We start from the raw sequence: 20,860 nt of genomic DNA on the forward strand, positions 1-20,860 counted from the left end.
AATTACAAATCCATGTTTGCTTTTGTTTTGTGTAAATATATACTTTTTATGCTGTGTTTATACTTTAAAAAGTCTCTCACCTTAACTTGCATTGATAAAACATTCAAAATCCAATGAGCTAATTGAATTGCAATTGACCTTCTTTCCTTAATTTATTTGCACTTTATATTTTGATTGGCCTTCTGGAAATGCAAATTTAGTTGGTAAATGTGTTTTACAAACAAACACCACACATTTTTTATGTACTTTTAATAATTTTATATTTTGGTTCCATGATGACAATAATTTCGCACATATAACTCTTTAAACACCAAATGTACATAACATCACATTTATATTGCATCTTTGTAACACTTTTTTCTATCATTTTGTTTGTTTAAATGGACCACTGATTCATTTTAAGAATAAAGGTTAAAAACACAGTTGTCCACACACAATAATATCTATCACTAACATCAGATGTAACTACTACACGTCACAAAACATGAGTGGAATGACTTAAAACGCATAATTTCATTCACCTGCACATATGATAACACAATAACATTCTTTTAAAAAATGTAAACAAAGTACTAGGGGCGGCAGATATAGACACTCTCCTGCATTCATTGAATGAACGACAATGGAGAAGTATCTCTGAATATGAATGAGCATGCATGGCGGGGTGACTAGAACAAGAGTTCAGCAATATACAGTTTAATTTAACTTAGATTTATTCACAGAGACAAAACTAAAGGAGGGGCACGTGGTTAAAAGCGGTTCTTCTATTTGAAGTCCAGCAGGTTGCAGTCAATTTTGTAGTACACGTAGGGATAGTATTCTTGCTGGCTGAGGTTCAAGCCAGGAATATCCATGGCAGATTGCTGGAACAGGAAAAAGATGACAATAACTTACATAAAATATAAAATAATTCCTTGTATTTAAACCACACAACACAAACACATAGCCTACGTCCAAAAGTAAACTTACGTCGATAATGGCAGCTGCACTGCTGTCCAAGTGCTTGTAAAGATCGTTCAAAACCTCCCTCAGCTTCTTCATGTTCTTCTTGTTGGGCTGTAGCAGCATTGCTTGGAAGTTCACAGGCAACCCATATCTGTTTATTTAGAATTTTTAAAAAAAACAGAATCCAAAAATTTAAGATGCACTTGATTGAAACCGAAACTCACTTTTTTTTTTTTTATTGAGTTTGTGTAATTCTATTAAAATTATTACACCAAAATGATTTTTTACCAAAACTGAGTTTTTGTTTAGCTGAAAATCAAAACCATTTTATTTAATAATAAATTTATGAATCAAATTTATGTAATAATCAACACTCAAATACAATCTGAAATTGCACACAAGGCAGTTCTTATGTCAACTTTTAAATAACAATTACATTTCTACTCCAATTTGTTGTTGAAATATACAAATTTAAACTTAATAAAAGCGTATTTACTTTGATTTATTCTATCATACATTAAATAATGAAGATGACGGGTTAAGTAAAAATATAATGAATATGTAATATAGTGCATATAGCCTGTTTAGCAAAATGGTCTTCTCTAGAGTTATTTTTTTCTTTATGGACATTGAATGGCACTTTCGGAAATCACTAATTTTATTTTAGTTTTAAATCTAGTTTTTCTATTTGTCCATCTCATATGATAACAAATTTACCAAACAAATGAGTTCAGACTGTTCATGTATTAATCTAGCTGACATCAGCAAGTTGTAGAAGTTCAGAATGAGACATTTTCAATAAACGCGGTATGAACTTTTATTACAATGAACTCTTATTTTGAAAGGAAATCCAAGAAAAGTTTGATTCCTCATGATACGAGCTCTCTAAGAACCTAAATAGATGTTGTATTGTGTTGCTACCTCAACACTGATTCCACAAAGACCCTCAGAGCCTTAATATGAATCCAAGCAATAAAAGCCTCACTGAAGTTAACCTTCAGCCATCGAACAAGTGGACCCTGCAGACGACACATGCACGAACCAGTTAAAAATATCCAACACTGATGAAGTAACATGCCAACTGCTCTGAAGATCCATTTAGCAGATACATACAAACTGCTTTTTCTTGTCAGTTGAGAGTCTGGTCATCTCCTCCTTGTCTGCTTTCATTTCCTCCTCGTTGTACTGGAAGTCCCGGACCGTGAACCTGTAAAGCGGACACTGGGATGACTAAGGCATTAAGATCCTTAAACTGGATATTCTCTCAGTCATCTGAACGGTGATTCATGACCACACGGTAGAGCTGAAATTGGCTGCTTACTTGTTTTCTCTGGCCTTGAGTCTGAAGTCATCGATGGCCTTTCTGAAGAGCGTGACGGTAAACAGGCCGCTGTCCTGGTCCTCAAAAAGCAAACTGCCGAGAAGAAAATAACACTATATTTAGTATTGGCTAGCAGGGAGAACCTCAAATGTGACCTTGGACCACAAAACCAGTCATTAAGTGTCATTTTTTTGAAATTGAGATTTATACATCATCTGAAAGCTGAATAAATAAGGTGAATAAATTTGTTAGGATAGGACAATATTTGGCTGAGATACAACTATTTGAAAATCTGGAATCTGAGGGTGCAAAAAAATCTAAATATTGAGAAAATCGCCTTTAAAGTTGTCCAAATGAAGTTCTTAGCAATGCATATTACTAATCAAAAATTAAGTTTTGATATATTTACGGTAGGAAATTTACAAAATAGCTTTAGGAACATGATCTTTACTTAATATCCCAATGGTTTTTGGCATAAAAGAAATATCAATAATTTTGACCCATACAATGTATTGTTGGCTATTGCTACAAATATACCCGTGCTACCTAAGACCTAAGGTTTTGTGCTCCAGGCTCACAAATGTCCCAGTCATATTTCACTCAAAATAAATAAGAATTATATTTTGCATTAAGAAAATTCTCATTACTCTAATGCATTAAAAATATTGGAATTGCACAACATTTACACAACTGTTGGGCTACCTTTAAATTATACTCAAGTAAAAAAAAAGTACAACAGTAATGCAGTCAAAAAAATTACTTTACTAACAATAATGACAATCTCCAGTGAGATTAAGAAAACACTTATATTTCATTTTACACTAAAGACACTTGGTAAATGGTGTCTGTTTGTTCTGCTGCATTAGTTAATTGGTTTCCTAAGTAACCAGCATGCCACTAATTTGTCTAGTTAAGTCCTAAACATGTTCTCCTCAACCAGAGGCCAATCAGACACAATGATTTCCCTAGAATATCAGCTGTTTCTAACAAATCATTTTGTACGTCAGTTTTCCCCAAATCCCATATATTGCTTTATTTTTTAAATTAACACCTTTTAAAACAAACAACACCTATATGACAATATTAAAATGAATAATTATATTATCGAAAGGCAAAACACAGCATGTTCTTATTAGTACTTGATCAGTTTTCCTTCATTTCTACTCTGTGACTTGTGACCAGGTGCATGATTCCTTAGACAAGCAAGACACTTCCAGAATTATAAATCTAAATTGTTGTAAGTTTCTTACTTTGTAGATCGTGGCACCACCATTTCTGAAAGAGTCTCGTAAGTGTGCTGCCAGTCAGCATAATTTGTTCTGAAGGGTTAGAAAACTTGCTGTCAGTATGTGCATGAGAAATAGGTTTGTGTGCATCCAAAAAGATTTTCAGAGAGGCTCATTTTTATGTTTTGGAATTAGGGCTGGGCGATATGGCAAAAAGTAAAATCTCCAATTCTTTTTTTTTTTCTGAAAATTTGACCAATTCTAGATTTTGTTTACATTAAACTTCTCAACATAAAAGCACACATGATTTCAACATGGATTAAATGTCAAACAAATCACTTCTTAAATATCTTTGCAGAAAAGATGCATGAATTATGAAGGCACATATTGTACAAACTTATCTTAAACATACAGTATCATATGTTCAGAAATAATGTAAGAAAAATGCTAAAAAAAAAAAGGGCAATTTGAAATAAATGAAAGTATAACACAAGTAGACCATTATTAATTCTAAAAGTTTTGTAAAAACAAAGAAAATACCAGCAGCTTTCAGCCTGTCAGCATCATGCAAACATGAAATATCAGACATACAATAGTAGTTCATTACAGGTTTTTCATTGCACTGCGCTGCTTTTCCATTCTTTTTCTATGTAAACATGTGCTTGATGGCGTTTGACTGTTGTGTCTTTTGCAGTGTCTAGTGCATGAAATGGCATCCTAAAACACAGTGCTCAAGTTCAACTATTCTCTGTGTGAATAGCACCATATGTATAACACCGTATGTTTTACATATGGTCCTTCATAGAGTGTCACACATGAGCAGTTCATCACATTCGCCGAATCATTCTGTTCCCTTAGCTGTTATCAATAGTATATTGTCAACGTGTCTAATTCTTCTAACATTTGCTAAGATTTCTATTCAAATTCTGATTCTTCGATTTATAAAAAAATTAAATTGTGACAAAACATTACATTTGAATTCATCGATAAAATCGCACAGGTTCCAAATTTGGAATATGTCACTTACTTTGGTACCACCACCAGCATAGTAATGAGGTACTCAGAATCAAGCACAAAGTTTTCTTTCTTGACAATATCTGCCAAACTCCTGGTCAGCAGGCTCCCTCTGGTGAGACGACAAAAATCACACTGGTTCATTGGAAAATGCTTCCCTAACCATGACTCTCAAAGTCATTCCTTTAATTGATTTTCTTAAAGGAGTAGTTCACCCAAACACTGAAATTATGACTATTTTGGACTACTTTTTTGGATTTGTCAAACTGTTATCTGGAAAAGAGCTCTGTGAATATTCTTTTAAAAAAATCTATTGCGTTCCATGAAAAAAACAACAACAACTGAATTTTCCATTGTAAAAAAAAATATTATTTTTTTTTTTTTTGGTAAGTGTTGCATCATATATTCAGTACTTATTCAATAAAAAAAAAAAAAAAAAGAAATCAATGCACTAAAACAAACAAATGGTGTCCAGGTTACTAACTAAATGAATGAAGCTCAAATAATAAATATGAAATAAAACCCCTATAAATAAGAGTTAGTCTGATATGTCTGAATTTACTCACGCATTCTTCCTCTCTAGATTCTGTAAGTTTCCCTTCAGGTTGTTGTAGGCTGACGCTCGAGCCTTCAGGTCGTTGTCAATCTGTGAGACGTGCTGTTGAACAGCAGGGGGAGCGAGTTTCATTTAAAACAGCATCTGAGGCGTCATTCAATCACCAGAACGGCCTAACTCCGTATCAATAATAAATAAGGCTGAGATTTATATCAAATATGTCGTTGTCAATCTGTGAGACTTGCTGTTGAACAGCAGGGGGAGCGAGTTTCATTTAAAACAGCATCTGAGGCGTCATTCAATCACCAGAACGGCCTAACTCCGTATCAATAATAAATAAGGCTGAGATTTATATCAAATATGCACAAATATGACCAACGAGTGACATAAAATCAGAAGAAACATTGTGAATATTGCAATGACTTTCATTTTACTCTCAGCAGCGAGTGCTAAAAGTAAGGTCATTGCAGATTTTAGTCCCAAAATTCACATAGAAATCGTTGGATCAGATCACTTGCCTTGGATACAATCTCAGAAATGTTCTTCAAGGATTGTTTGATAGGGTACTTGGCCATGTCCCACTGAAATCTTGTGACGTAGGTGACCAGATCGACTAAAACACAACAAAAAAAACGAGAAATAATGCAACAAAACCGGCACCAGCGTCTGATCATTTCATACCACAGATACCGGTGAACCTCACCTCCATTAGCCAGCAGGTTCTCCTGGACTTTATCTCGACTGTCCTCCAATACGTCAGCCATGTACTGAGCCACCTTCTTCACCACACTGTGAACGGCATCAAAAGACATCACAGCCCTCTGAAAACTCTCTCCAATGTCCAAGATTGGACATTCTCCAAGACACAGAAGTCATCAAAACATCACACATATCAGATGATTCAGGAGCACTGATGTGTCCAAGAAATCCAGTTTCATTTAGCAAAATGGCTTCTGATAACATCAAAATAAAGCTTTTTTAAAATGTGAGAATATTCTGGCCAAACCAGGCAAAAATAAAATACAGGAAATATATCAGACACATGGTCTGGAGATGCTCCAAAATGACTTCTGTGCATGCAACTCAGGATTGATTCCTGCTGTTATGTTAAAATAACGCAAGGCTGACAGGAAGTAATATTACCAAAGCAATATCAAAGCTCTGAGGCAAAACTTTAATTGAGGAACATTTTTTACTTTTAAATGAACAGGAAAAAATAGAATCTCACATCTAAGGATGAGCTACAAGTCATGCAATTTAAATATGATCGCAAAAAGGGAAGCTAGCGCGTCACCAAACTGCTAATAACTAATTTTAGGCAGATGCTGCAGTAACCTCACCTCTATATGAGATTCCTCACCACACTAAAGTAAAGAAACACACGTAAGGAGTTTTGACCGAATTCTGACCATTGATATGTCGTTGCTAGAAAACACAACAACTCAAATCTGCAAGATATTTGATTCTTTTAGGCAGAAAGGCCTTAAAATGAGTATTATTATTATAGTCAACCATCACTATTACTACACTGAAAAAACTTAGTATAGAAACTATTTTCATTCAGAAATGACTCGTAAAAAAAAAAAAAATGACATTTTGAAGTAGAAATACTGAAATAATCTCTTGTAGTTTCTCCACTAATCCTTGTTTTATTTACAACTTCAAAAAATTTGTTACACTTTATTTTAAGGTGTCCTTGTTACAGTGTAATCATCATACATTTGAGTACTGAGTAATATTAATTAACTACGTGTACTTACTATATGGTTAGGGTTTGGCTTAGGGTTACTTGAATGTTATTATGCATAATTTGTTGTTATTATAACAGTAAGTACATGTAACGTGAAACAAGGACACCTTAAAATAAAGTGTTACCAAAAATTATTTTTACAGTGTGCTGCTTATATTTAGGGTGAGCGACTCAAAAGCCCTAACCCTAAGTGTTAAAGTTTGGTGCATAACTCAACCCACACATTTTGTGTTACAGATAAGAATGATAACAGTTTAAGAATTTCATCTGATGGACAATAAAACCCCCAAAAATCCATATGCTGAGATTGAATGAGGGACCTAGAAAGCCTAGAATCTAAAGATGGAGGCTTGGGAGTCAAGATCCACCTGTTTTTTTTGGGACAGAAAGCACCCTAGCAACGTCCTAGCAACCACCCACAGCATCTTATTAAACACAAAAATATCCTTAAAACATCCACACACTGTGAATATTCATTTTTCATGAAAATGTAAACGTTTACATTGGAATTGCGGTGCTGAATGTAAAAAAAAATGCTTTACCTCTCGACAAAAGCGTCCAGCTTGGCCAGCTCATCAGACAGCCCCACTAGGACATCTAATGTCCCGACCTGCAGCGTTTAGAGAAGAGAAACACTTTGATCACCATCCAGTATAATGAAGCAATACAAACGCAGCCAGGCTGGATTTGATCAGCATCGGCTCGTAGAGACACCAGGGGCCACCGGCGCTTAGAGTGGCGCCGCCTCTGTTCTCATCCTGGCAGGCGTAAAGTGACTGGTCAAGATGACACAGGCCAGCAGGGTCACTGGACCCTGGGCAATAGGAACGAGACTTATGCATTTGCTCTGAAAAAGGCTAATTTTAGTTGCAGTCAGAGGAATCGTGCATGCAAAATACCACAAAGATAGTGTGAACATTTTAAATGAGTCAAACTAATTGTTGTATTGAGAGTTTTGAAATTGAGATTGCAATAGAGTGCATTAGCGCCCGTCCACTTTATCAGCAGCATTGGTTCTGGAAGTATTTTTGGTTTCACTTTATTTTGATGGTCCATTTAACACATTCTGTTGACTATAAGTAACATTGCACCTATATGTCTACTAATTCTCATTAGAGTGTTAGTAGAGTATTAGTAGAATGGTAGGGTTATGGTTAGAATAATTTGACATGTACTTGCAAAGTTACTGATAGTCTAATATAGAATGTCTGTTTGGAGACCATGACAATAAAGAGTAAGCAGATATTAAGCAGACAGTCTACTAATACTCTAATGAGAGTTAGTAGACAAGTAGGTCCAACTTTACTTGTTGTCAACAGAATGTTCAAAAGGGACCATCAAAATAACGTGTTTCCATTAATTTTTCCCAAAGGGGTTTTTAAAAAGTCTTTGTTAAAGCATTATAAGACATGAACCAAGCCAACCAGCTACGAGGAGAATCACAATGTTACAAACTTTTTTTTTTTTAATTTGAAGCAAAAACTTTGAAATTCAGATAAAAAAGACAAAGGTACAACAAGACTATGTACTTTACAGCTTTGGTGAGAGAAAGAACTACAATCCCATGAAGCATTGGAATGTCATAATAATGGTAAACTATAAAACTATTCATTTAGAGTTGTTGATTATATCTATAGAAACAAGTTTATTGCAAAATATATATGTATGTATATGTATATATGTGTATATGTGTGTGTGTGTATGTGTATGTGTGTATATATGTATGTATATGTATATATGTGTATATGTATATATATATATATATACACACACACACAAATATTTACGTATGTTGACAGCATAGCAAGACTGACTTGATTATATCATTACAACAAATGTGCTTAATGGGAGTGGGCGGAGCTAAAGAGTCCTTTAATGGAATTTGCTCGCCATGACTCCCTTGATTGGTGGAATTTTCTGAACAGCATCATGGGTAATGTAGTTTTCACCACAAAATTCAGCTGTTACACATGATAATTTTAAAAATAAGTGAATGGATGGTTTCAACAAAAGCATGTACCATTGATTAACAGCCTTGGAATTCACAGTAGGTTTGTCTTTATAAGGTTTACAAGTTATAGTTAAATATCCATTTCCCAATGGAGAAAACAAATTAGTTTTTACTTCCAGAACCTGACTGTGGCACCCCATTGAAAACAACAGTGCCAATAAAGAAGAAATCGGTAATGCCAGAGCTCGAAAGGCTGCTCAGCTCAGACTGTAGAAAGAGGAAGAGGAAGAGAATGTGACCTTGAGATCGGGAATGTTGAACTTGTTGTTGGTGGAGAGGTTGTTGGTGCGAGTTGTGGCAGTCATTATTTTGTCCCATGTCTGCTGGCAGGTTTTCTCTCCAGGAGCAGAAATCAACCAGAACTCGGTCATGGCTGCTGAGGAGCGACAAATGGAGAGTCTAAAGCAGAAAGAAATTAATATGCTCATTGAAATGTACAAACTCCATACTGCAGTGCACCACCAACTCTACCAAAGATATTTAGGATAGTGTTTACAGACATTAAAATAAATACAGAATCAAGAAAATGCAACAAAACTTTCATTAATAAAAGCCTAAACAATTATCTTTTTTTTTTTTTTTCTGTAATGCACATTTGTACTTGCCCTGCCAACATTTTCACTAGTCCCACCACCAAAAAAATAAAATAAAATAATTTGAGATGTTTTTGGAAAATAAACATTTGTAGTTTTTAGGTGAGACACTGCAGGTGAATAGGGTAAAAAAAATTACTAATAGTTATCGCCTTACTTACCCAGCTGATTGATTACATTGATAATTGCAAAAAAATTTTGTATTACAAGTTTTCTAAAATGTTAGGTTTAGATATGCAAATGAGTCATTATTTAATTAAATATGCGCTAATTTGCATACATGTCTAGTACAAAAATCTAAACACTGGATGATGTCAGTTTAAAAATTCTTGTTTAATTTTTTCAGTCAAAAATTATTACAGAGGGAATTTTGGGTATCTCATTTTTGTCACTCAGAAAATGCTTAGAACGGACAGAAAACACTATATTTTCACAATTTTTAGGGGATTAAAATGTTGTATATAATCAAGCAAATTAGATATGAACAAATCCCTCTGTAAAAACATTCAGAATATAGACAGGAATAAAAATGTAAAGTTTGGTGTGTGTAAGTGCTACTGAAAGAAAAAACTCATTTTGGGAAAACGGCCTTTAAAAATATGTATTGTAATTGAAATCTATTGACACAAATAGATAAAAGTGCTATAAAAGAAACACTTAACAGTGTATTTTGGATGTTTTCTTTCCACTAGTCTGAAAAAAGACAGGTGCATGAAAAAACTGTGTTTTTGCCAGCAGCGTCTCCCCTTAATTAAAATTGTAGGCTTTATTATTTTGGGATAAGAATGATATTTTATAGAGATTTCTGGCATTGATTTCCACGTGTATGTCAGATATCAATCATGCGAATTAAAATATTAAAATTCTACTCATTGCTGTAAAGCACACAGAATTATTGGTGATAACTTGCAGACAGGTTTTCCTCTACAAGAATATACAAAAAACAATATCTACCTGATTAAATATATAACCAGAAACGTTTATAATGATAACAAATATTTTCAGTACTTAAAGAATTGTGATTTACAGGTCTGAAAAATCAGCCCTGTAAATAAATATTTACTAATTTATTCATATTTATTCATTTAAATCCACGTTTTTGTATGTAGGTCCCTGTTATACAGCACATCCCTTTACATTTTAAAGCGAAGATCCTAATTTTGAATAAATTGTCATGTTATTTGACAACTAATGAGAACAATATATGTTTAATGTCAGAACACATAAATCTGTGCACATCAAAGAAGGAGATCATATTAATTTTGGACTTGAACTTGATTGGGTCATTTCCTCAAAATGAATGACAGACAGTCACGAGTTGAAGCATCAGACCGACCTTGAATGGACAGTGACCGATCAGAGTAATAATCTCATCAGATATCAGATGTTTGATCATTTTGAGGCTGTTAGTGATTATGATTTTATATCAGGCTGCCGATGATTCAAACCATCACATCATAAACAAGCAATATTTCATACACACAGTAACTTACAAGAGAACTGGACAAGTAACGTTAGGCTACATTCAAATCTACACTACGCCACATTTGAGGTGTTTACTATCAAGTAACAACCTGAAAACACAAGTAATTAATTATAAGTCACATAAACATAAGATGAACCCCAGACAGCGCTAATCCACATTAGCAAATACAGCTAACGTTAAATCTGCAGACGATGCAGCACGAGCGCACAAACAGCCTTTATAACGGTCGTTTCTCCGGCGGAGCTTACCTGATTTCAACGTGAACGAGATGACGCGACGGTTACTTGGTAGTTTTAACTAAATAATTTTCAAAGGATCGTTTTAGGATTTGATATTCATCATAATGACACTCCAGTGTTTCCAAAGGCTTCTCTCACGGTCAGCTGATCGGCTGCTGTGATCTGCGCATGCGCAGCCGCGGGCGACAGCGACACCTGGAGGTCTGGAGTCATTATGGCAGCTTCTTTCTCCACTTCATTTTTTTTTTTATTATTATTGCATCAACTTTACAACCAAACAAGGTACAAAATCACATTCCAGAATGCAACACATCTTGTTCAACCTTGGTTGAGCATAACCAAAAACAGAAAAAATAAAAATAAATCGTCAAAATAAAACGAACTAAACCAGAAAGAAAAATACAAAGAAAATAACTACATAAGATGCTTCAAAAATAAAATGCAACAAAATGGGATTTTAAATTAAATTATACAAATCCAAGAGAGAAGTCAACAAATTTTAAAGATTTCTAAGAGTTTTACCTCATTATACCATTGAATAAAGTTGGGTTTAGATTTAAACCATCTACACTTGTGAATAAAAAACTTCCCAAAACATAACAGGAAATTAATAACAAATCTTTGTTTTCAAGAAAAGTACCAAACCTGGCTATCTTCACATTGAGAGGTGGGAATTCAGCATCCCTGGCTGGAACATAACCAGTTTTGCATCTCTCTCCAAAAAGGTCGTACCGTATCACACAAAAAAGAAAACATGATCTAACGTTTCAATACATGTTTCACAAAAAACACAATTATTTACATCAAAATTAAATTTCAGTCTTAAAAATTCGTTAGTAGGGTAGATTTAGAATTCTCATTTAGAGTCTTGAAACTCGCCTCTTTAGCTTTTGGAGGAGTGGGGAAAGACAAATATTTTTTTCTATTTCTTTTTTTAATTTCCACCATATCAAAATCTTTACACATGTATTCCCATCTAATTGGGTTTGGATAACAAGCCTGTAAAATAAAATTTCTAATAACTCTATAAGTAAATTTTTCTCAGAAAAATCATAACCTTCTATGGAAAGTTGCCGCAATTCTGGGGAAACTTGGGAACTTCTTTAACCATTAATCTCAAAGCAACTGTAACAGTTCTAATCATTCTATTGTAAATATTAACTGCACTGCAGATGCACTTTCTTGCAAAACTCTCGAAGTAATAGCAGATTTCCATTCCCATCTAAAAAAGGGCTATAGCCCAAATCTCTTTGGATTTCCATTCCTCAAAAAAACAAAAAAACAGACTTTCTGTCAAACTTAATGTATCTATTATACCAAACTGGAGTGTTATGAGGCATAAAGTTATGTTTGAACTTTCTCCACTTAAAATCAAATTTGATTTGCATGAGAACACTATATTTGTTTTGCACTACTGAGCCACCGTAGTACACAAATATACCACATTAAGAAAAAATTATAAACTGAATACAGGGAGGTTCAAGTGATTTTTGTCACGTAAATTTACATTGCATACATTGCTTATACAGAAATATACAGCGGAAAAATATAATTACATGTATACAATTTTCATAAATTATAATAATATATATATATATATAATACAATTTATAATTTTAATATTTTTTATGCACTGTTACAGTTTTTATTCATATTTTATTTATTTATTAATATTTTGATTTTGCTTTTATTTTTGTACAATAGTTTAGTAATTAGTAATTTTTTAATGTGCTTTTGTCATTTATATCTTTTTTATATTGCTATTCTGCTATTTTGGTTTTATTTATTTATTTTTAGTGCTAGTTCAGTTTTATTTTCTATTTATTTCCAGTTAGTGATTTTAGTTCTTTAACTTAATCTAAATAAAATATTACATCATTTTTAAATATGTATATGTTTAATATTTAATATTTTATTATTTCAGTTTATATATATATATATACAGTATACTGTGTGTGTGTGTGTGTATATATTTATATGTAGAATAAACAGCTGACTACTACTTTTGTTCATCATGCAGTAGCACACCTTTATGATCCAGCGGCCTGTGAATTTATGAAGCTGACTTTTCCCTGGAGGTTAAAGGCAGGAATGCCCAGTCAGCAGCCGGCGAGGGAGGCACAGCGGTCTTTTTTTGGATAGGAGTCCCTCTTCCTGGCAGCGGGTGTCCCCCACCCTGAGTTTGAGGAAAAGCCCACAAAGGGATATGTTTATGGAGTTCAGTAGGTCTGGGGTGCATTGTTTGGGATACAATGCCGGGACTGTCTGGAGCCAAACCCCCAGATCAAACACCAGGGTGGGCTGCCCATGACTGGCCGGCAGCCAGACCGATAGGGACATGTCTGGGCACGCGTGCTCTAATCAGTCACCCGCCCGCCGGCCCGAGCTCCTGGGGAATAAGAAACACGGCTTGTTTAGTCTCTAGGGACGTCCAGCCCAGAGTCCAGGGTTCCAATTTGTCCCAAGCTTTTTGTTATAACCCTCGCATCCATTTCCTTAGTTTCCTACATATGCACGAAACATGCAAATACACAACTTGGGGAACACAAAAGGATAGCAAGGTGATTGAGAAATTATTTCCAAAAATAATGGGTCCTGGGGCTTTGATTATAACAATTTTTTGTCATTAGTGGAACATCTCCAAAACATAAATTTTCAAAATGATTTACTCACCGTTCTTTCTCAACATGCTGCCATTTAAAAAATTTTTTTTGTTAAAAAAACACAAAAGCAGATTGCTATAAAGTCAGAATTGTGAGATATATAGTCTCAGTTCTGAGAAGAAAAGTCAGAATTTTGAGATAAGAAGTCGCAATTACGTTTTTTTATTTTTTATTCCATGATGGAGTTGCGAGATGTAAACTCAGAATTCTGAGAGAGAAAAAATCAGAAGAGACTGTGAGAATCGTGAAATATAAAGTCAGAATTGTGAAAGTGAAGTGATATGTGGCCAATTGATTCGGATTGATTATGGGGACCCATACTCAGAATTAGTGCTCAGCATTTAACCCATCCAAGTGCACACATACAGCAGTGAACACACACACACACACACACACACACACACACACACACACACCCGGAGCAGTGGGCAGCCAATGCTGCGGCACCCGAGGAGCAGTTGGGGGTTCAGTGCCTTGCTCAAGGGTCTCACCTCAGTCGTGGTATTGAAGGTGGGAGAGAGCGCTGGTTTTTCACTCTCCCCACAATCCCTACCAGACCTGAGACTCGAACCCACAACCTTCGGATTACAAGTACGACTCTCTATCCATTAGGCCACGACTGCCCCAATTGCAAGACATAAACTCAGAATTGTGAGACATATATACTCAAAATTGCCAGATATAGACTCAGAATTGCGAGATATAAACTCAGAATTGTGAGACATATAAACTCAAAATTGTGAGATATACTGTACACTGTAAAAAAAAAAATCTGTGACATTTACGGTAAAATACCGGCAGCTGTGGTTGCCAGAACTTCACCTTAGGTTTGTGACAAAAAAAAAAAAACAGCATGAAAAATATTCACTCGACTATAAAGTGTGACAACTAGACCCAGTCTCACCTGTGATGCAATACTGTTGACATTTCCAGTCACTTAATGACGTAAATCACTTTCATTACTTTCACTGGAAAATTTCACAATTTTATTGTTACTAGAATGTCTTTTGTTTTCTCCCATCAGATTATCTGAAATACTTTAGGTTATTGGAGAGTTCCTTTATTTTGTATTGTATTTAGGGTCTTAAAGCTCAGGAGAATTCCTGTTGCTCAAGAGCAGTAGGGTGTTATTGCATATGGCAGGCGAACCACGTGTCCTTCCTTCAACAAGCCTACAGAAGCAGATCACATTATACCAAGAACAATGGTTATCAAACAGTGCCGTTCACTCCGAGCTGCTGTAGATGTTATGTTAGATTAGATGCCATGCGCTCATTTATAGTCTAGAGGGAGTCGGCACAAAACTCGGAACTGCTTTTGTGTGCTGCAAAAGAGCAACTTTCACTGACAAGCGTAGCAGTCCGAGCAACATTGACGTGAGTAAAACAAACAGAGCTATTGTGAAGCTCAATTGGCTCATTTGACATTCTCATGAAACTATTTTTGGTAAAAGGACTCAGCAATCGGAGAAAAGGGAACTATATACACAAAAGAGGAATTTGTGTCTGTAACATATCGTGGCACAGAAATGTTTAGGTTGACTCTTCATAGGAACAGATTTGGAGAAATGTAGCATTGCATCACTGTCTCAGTAATAGATGCTCTGCAGTGAATGGGTGCCGTCAGAATGAGAGTCCAAACAGCTGATAAAAACATCACAATAATCCACAAGTAATCCACAGCACTCCAGTCCATCAGTTAACATCTGGAGAAGACAAAAGCTGAAACAAATCCAGCATTAAGATGTTTATAATAATGCTTCCTCCAGTGAAAAAGTGGTCTGGTCTGAATCAGGAGAGAAATCTGCACAGATCAAGCAGCTTTTACAAGCCAAAACAGCTCTAAACAAATATGTGGCTGGATTTTGATGTGAGAGACAACAGGAGATGCACTTTTTCCACTAGAGGAAGTGTTATTATGGATTATGGACTCATATTGTAGCCAGAAGCTGCAAGCAAAAACGTCTTAATGCTGGATTTGTTTCAGCTTTTGTCTTCTCCAGATGTTCACTGATTACTATTTCAAAAGTGCTATTTAAGTCAGCATCTTCATCAATTAGTCATTAGCTTTATCATTTACTCTAGAGAATGTGGTGAATCAGAACTTTGAACAGTTTGACTATCTGAAAAACTTGAGAAGAATGTCACACAGAGAGAGAGAGAGAGAGAGAGAGAGAGAGAGAGCAGGGGAAACAGAGGAACAGTATTAAGAACCGTTGCTTTAGAACATTGATTTTGAAACTTGTGAATCCATTAGCGCCTCCCTCTATAAACTGTGGATGTTAGTGTGGTCACTAGATTCATTTCACCAGAGACTGGACACTGAAGCAGCAGCTCATCTATATGAAGAAAGCAAGATACTGTAGGACATTCTGTCATTCCAGACATTAACATACAGTGCAATAAATTCAGAATTATTTATCATGTTTTATCCGGAATCACGCTATAAAAGTGCAAAATGGACCATGTTCTGACAGGGACTTTGTTGTCGAGACGATGAAGGCTCTTTGGGCATTCAGGTATGAGATGTCACTCTTCCTTCTTATCAATATCAATACATTTTAATATAAATATTACTACAAAACACCATCATATTGATCTGATTATTTGAAGAATTTTAACTATAGCAAACAAAAACGAAAAGTTAAAAATGATGGTATTTGAAGGTATTTGTATACTATGTAATATACTATATTGTTTATGCATTATACTATACAAGGAAGTTATAAAAAAAATCAGATAAAGAACGTTTGTTCAGATAAAACATTTTGTTATGCACATATGATTTACAATTGTTCACTAAAGATTCTGTTTGCCATTGTTTATGCTTTGCAACTGCATGCACTTGTTAATGTATGAAGATTATCAACAAACAATCTTGAAATAAAGCTTGTACATTATGTCATGTTGTCTGTATATTTTGTATATGTTTAAATTGTGGCTTTTTGTTGTTGCACTGTTGACTTAGGCTACTTAATTGGATTCATCCTGTAATTTAAATAGGTGCTGTAGGCTACTATGATTTCACTTGGAAATGTTAATTTCATTTTTATGTTAATATACTCTAATTCTCTAATAATACTCTCTAATACTCTAATAAATAACTCTTGAATATTAACTCTTAGCAGATATTGGGTTGTTGTTTAGTTTGTGACTGGCTGACTATATATTATCCTACACTTATCAGCTGCACTAGCATATAGATCGACTCAAAGCTAACAGAAGTGGATTAGGAGAACAAAACAAAACTCTTATTTTGATTCCATGGAGTCTGACTGTCCCGCTGCGTTCACTCGCAACAAACTATTTAAACAAAAGCCCCGCCCCTTTCACAGCATAAATTAAGCCCCGCTCCTTCACTCGCTCATATTATTCAAACTGAAGCTCCACCCACTTTTCTACGCATTGCAGTGAACAGCCCCGCCCCATCATGCGCTTCACCGCCTAATTAACATAACAGCCCCGCCTCCTCACTCCCTTCACCACTTCATTTAAATGATCGCCCCGACTTCTTCACGCGCTTCATCCCTCAACCTTCACAACCGTCCTAGAGTCTCATTGGATTACGTAGATATATGGCTCAAAACATTAACGTTACCTCTCATATCAGTGCTCTTATTATTTTGTAAAAATTCCGCCAAAAAAGAGAAGACGGTTTACCTCAAATGCTCGCTATTTCTCCCGTGTAAGTAGCTCTGGGTTCATAAGCTAACGTGTATCTGTTAGCTTCTTGTTTATATTTGACGACAATATTCGAGTTGTTTATTATCACTTGACTGCTTTCAGTCTGAATTAACTCGTTATGTTTGAATGTTATTAAGATAAATAGTGTATGACTTGAATACCGGTAATGTTAGCTGCTAGCTGGCTAAGTGACGGTTAGCAATAAATTACACCGTAATTTAAATCTTATCGCGAATGTCGGCTGTGTAATCATCACAAATAAACACTAATGATGTCATTGTTATTTGATAAACCAAGGAGTTTTTGTTAACCGCTAAAAAAAATTATATGAGAAACCTTTTGTATTATATCGATGAAAAAGACTTGTGGAATTGGCGCCTCAGTCATTTCCTGGTGTCTAATTTCGACATGTATGTATAAATTACTTATATTTCTATTTTTTTTTTAAAGTTTTCAGAAAATAAACAGCTGGAAAATGTATGTGTAATCAGTTTAAAATTTGGTTTGAGAATGAAAAACACTTTGTTTTTCTGTTTTATATTATATTAAAAGTATTATTGTCATTAAAAATTATATTAAATATAATTGAAATATATATAGATTTTAAATATATATATATATATAGATTTTTCTAATAACAGTCTGTGTGTGTGTGTGTGTGTGTGTGTGTGTGTGTGTACATATATATATTCTCCCCATTCTTCGTGTATACTTAATATAAAATGCCCTTGGAATATAAGAAAAAATGTTTGTGTGTGTAAATATACAAAAATTTGCTTTGAAAAAGCTTTTCTGTTTCTCCATCCATACAGCTTATCAGCATCAGTATTTTTTTTTTTTAATTTCTAGTTATATATACTTTAACAGTGACGCTGATGGTTCTACTCATTGTTTTCTATTCTTTGACACACCTCATTTATGATTTTTCTTGTCTTTTGCAGGTGTACGTGAACTACGAGAACAACTTAGGGGCTTGTGTCTACCGTGAGCAGTTCGATTTCAACGCGGAGCCCCCTTGGGATCCTAGCTGATAGCTGGAGAGGTCGACCTCTGACCTATCCCTGTAGGTTCACATTGCTGTATCCTCACTTATGGTGTGCTACTGTATACATGCATGAGGAAGCTCTGATTTTAGTCATACCGCCCACCCTTGCTAAACAGTTTCAGTCTAGCTGTTTTTAGACCTGCTGAGAGAATGGATTGCCAAGGTCTGTGGAAGTCAGTGACTCTTCTGACCTGCTGCTCTGATCGATGTGCACTGCAGGAGGCTTTCTGCTGTGACGTCAAACATGGCATTGAATGTGCCATACCTATTTGTACAGTTTAAATAACCTAGAATAAAACGAGCATTAAATATAGCTGCAATTAACAGCTGGGGTCCAACACATTGATCCCTAAAAATGTCAAAAGGCTGATGTTTTTTTTTAAAGAAATTTGTTTGTTTGTGGGTGATGTACAAATGCAAGTTTTTATATTATTGTAATGATATTTATTTGTTTTCTTCTTGGCAACAATGAATGTTTGCTTGAAACGATGATTCCTTTCAAAATCACACTTTCAAAGCAAATCCATTAATATCAAAATATATGCTTATTGTTTCATATAATATTGTTTCATATAATAAGATCTATAATAAGATACTAAATAAATGACTGAAAAGCTTATGACTGTAATTGCTTATGCCCTATAATTTAGCTTGCATTTATTGATTTTTTTCTCGCATGTCTTGTGTTTGCAGTGGATATCGCTAGGACCCAAGAGCTCTGAGCACTAATGCACTGGATTGGTTTAATATTGAATCTTCTCTTCTTGAACTGGTTTTCTGCAATAGGGTGTTGCTGCTGTTGACATCGGAGAGCTGCTGCGACCGTGAGGAGATGGCCATACCGTTCGGCTCCACACTAAAGGACAGCAGACATTTGCTGAAGTGTGCCAGAGAGCTCAGCCTGCATGTTACAGGAGTCAAGTGAGTCTCTCTTGAGTTTTGAGAGAATACAGAATACGACGAGTCATTTAGAAGTTACAGTGGCCTCAAAAATTATTTGGACATCACAATTTCTGATGTCATAGTACAGTAGGGGCATGCAATATGTATCGTTTACAATAATATCCTAATTGTTGTTTTGACAATGTCGGAGACTGGCTGCTTTTCAGCAACGCAGGGGCCAGGGGTCTGGGGGCCACATTCAGTAACGGAGAGGAACACAAACCGCCCGTCTTCTACAGCATCACTGAACGCGACTGGTATGGAGTGGATCTTGATGTCGCTGTACGTGGTATTTCAAACCCGCTGCATTTGTTTTGCTTTTTAATCAAGTTGTTTTTCCTCTCTGTAGGCAAGAGCTTCATAACTGTGGCGTCATGTTGGACGCGAGGATGAAGAATTTCTCTCTGGTACCACGTTGCCTGCAACCAAACATATCCGAGGCGTCCGTTTCCACCCCAGCGTAACATAAAGCCACTTATTAATGTCATTATTTGACTGATTTTAAGCACTTAAGAACCTGGAGTCTTCTAAGAAGCTTCAGTTGCTTTGAAGAAGTTTTGCTGGGACCAGAGCTTAAGAAGTGTTATTAACCAGAACAACTTCATAGCCATCACAACTGATGCATATACCGCAAATAGGTGCGATTAGCTTTAACAAATGGGACTGTTGGCGTTTACAGATACACTTAATTATATTCAAGTCCGTTTTATAAATATGTATACACATATAGTATTTCCACTTACTAATGGAATCAGTCATGTACCCAACAGCCGAAGTTATTTATTAAAGCTGGAGTCTAGTTTCATGACATCATCAGATGCTTTTAAAGAAACATGCACTTGTTTTTTGTTATTTGTATTAAGAAACTGGAAAATTGTGGTCTTTGTCCTATTTGAACTGTTGCAGGAATAGTTCAGCAAAATACAATGGAAACTTTGTAAACTCTTAAAATCTTAGGCCTAAAATGCACTTTAAAGGAATAGTTTGCCCCAAAATGGAAATTTGCTGCAAATGTACTCAACCGAGATATAAATGAGTTTTCTTCATCGGATTTGGAGAAATGTAGCAGTGCATCAATGTCTCCGCAATGGATGCTCTGCAGTGAATGGGTGCCGTCAGAACGAGAGTCCAAACAGCTGATAAAAACATCACAATAATCCACAAGTAATCCACACCACTCCAGTCCATCAGTTAACATCTGGAGAAGACAAAAGCTGAAACACATCCATCATTAAGACATTTTGATCTGTGCAGATTTCGCTCCTGATTCAGACAAAACGACCTTTTCAGTGGAGGAAGCGTTATTATGCATAGAGGACTGGTATTTTAGCCAGAAGCAGCAGTTGAAAGTTAAAAACATCTTAAAGGGATAGTTCACCCAAAAAT

The 20,860-nt window shown here is 35.3% G+C and overlaps 1 protein-coding gene and 2 long non-coding RNA genes across 3 annotated transcripts; 2 read left to right on the forward strand and 1 right to left on the reverse strand.

The window, feature by feature from the left end:
• Positions 1 to 241: 241 nt before the first annotated feature.
• LOC107724997 (V-type proton ATPase subunit C 1-A-like) lies at positions 242 to 11,319 on the reverse strand. The gene is made up of 13 exons (XM_016534113.1): positions 11,151 to 11,319; positions 9,063 to 9,222; positions 7,355 to 7,422; positions 5,766 to 5,851; positions 5,581 to 5,675; positions 5,073 to 5,164; positions 4,520 to 4,618; positions 3,517 to 3,585; positions 2,267 to 2,359; positions 2,059 to 2,152; positions 1,867 to 1,964; positions 970 to 1,096; positions 242 to 863 (listed from the first exon to the last, which is right to left on the reverse strand). The coding sequence occupies exons 2-13, from the start codon at positions 9,192 to 9,194 to the stop codon at positions 765 to 767; spliced, it is 1,152 nt and encodes a 383-aa protein (XP_016389599.1). The 5' UTR covers positions 9,195 to 9,222; positions 11,151 to 11,319; the 3' UTR covers positions 242 to 764.
• Positions 11,320 to 17,075: 5,756 nt separating this feature from the next.
• On the forward strand, positions 17,076 to 19,255 carry LOC107724994 (uncharacterized). Its single transcript, XR_001638070.1, has 3 exons — positions 17,076 to 17,488; positions 18,429 to 18,550; positions 19,226 to 19,255. It is a non-coding gene; the product is annotated as an uncharacterized LOC107724994 (long non-coding RNA).
• A 393-nt stretch (positions 19,256 to 19,648) lies between these two features.
• On the forward strand, positions 19,649 to 20,464 carry LOC107724993 (uncharacterized). The gene is made up of 2 exons (XR_001638069.1): positions 19,649 to 19,731; positions 19,824 to 20,464. It is a non-coding gene; the product is annotated as an uncharacterized LOC107724993 (long non-coding RNA).
• Positions 20,465 to 20,860: the final 396 nt, after the last annotated feature.

The sequence above is a fragment of the Sinocyclocheilus rhinocerous genome, unplaced genomic scaffold, assembly GCF_001515625.1.
Source record: "Sinocyclocheilus rhinocerous isolate Xijiao unplaced genomic scaffold, SAMN03320098_v1.1 scaffold5141, whole genome shotgun sequence".
NCBI lineage: Eukaryota > Metazoa > Chordata > Actinopteri > Cypriniformes > Cyprinidae > Sinocyclocheilus > Sinocyclocheilus rhinocerous.

Excerpts from the sequence above, each read along its gene's own strand:
- LOC107724997 (XM_016534113.1), bottom strand. The coding sequence starts at position 9,194 with ATGACCGAGTTCTGGTTGATTTCTGCTCCTGGAGAGAAAACCTGCCAG. Across the intron at positions 5,165-5,580 it reads TTTCTGAGATTGTATCCAAG|CACGTCTCACAGATTGACAA; the intron begins GCAAGTGATCTG and ends GCTGTTCAACAG. Across the intron at positions 2,360-3,516 it reads GTGGTGCCACGATCTACAAA|TTTGCTTTTTGAGGACCAGG; the intron begins GTAAGAAACTTA and ends TCTTCTCGGCAG.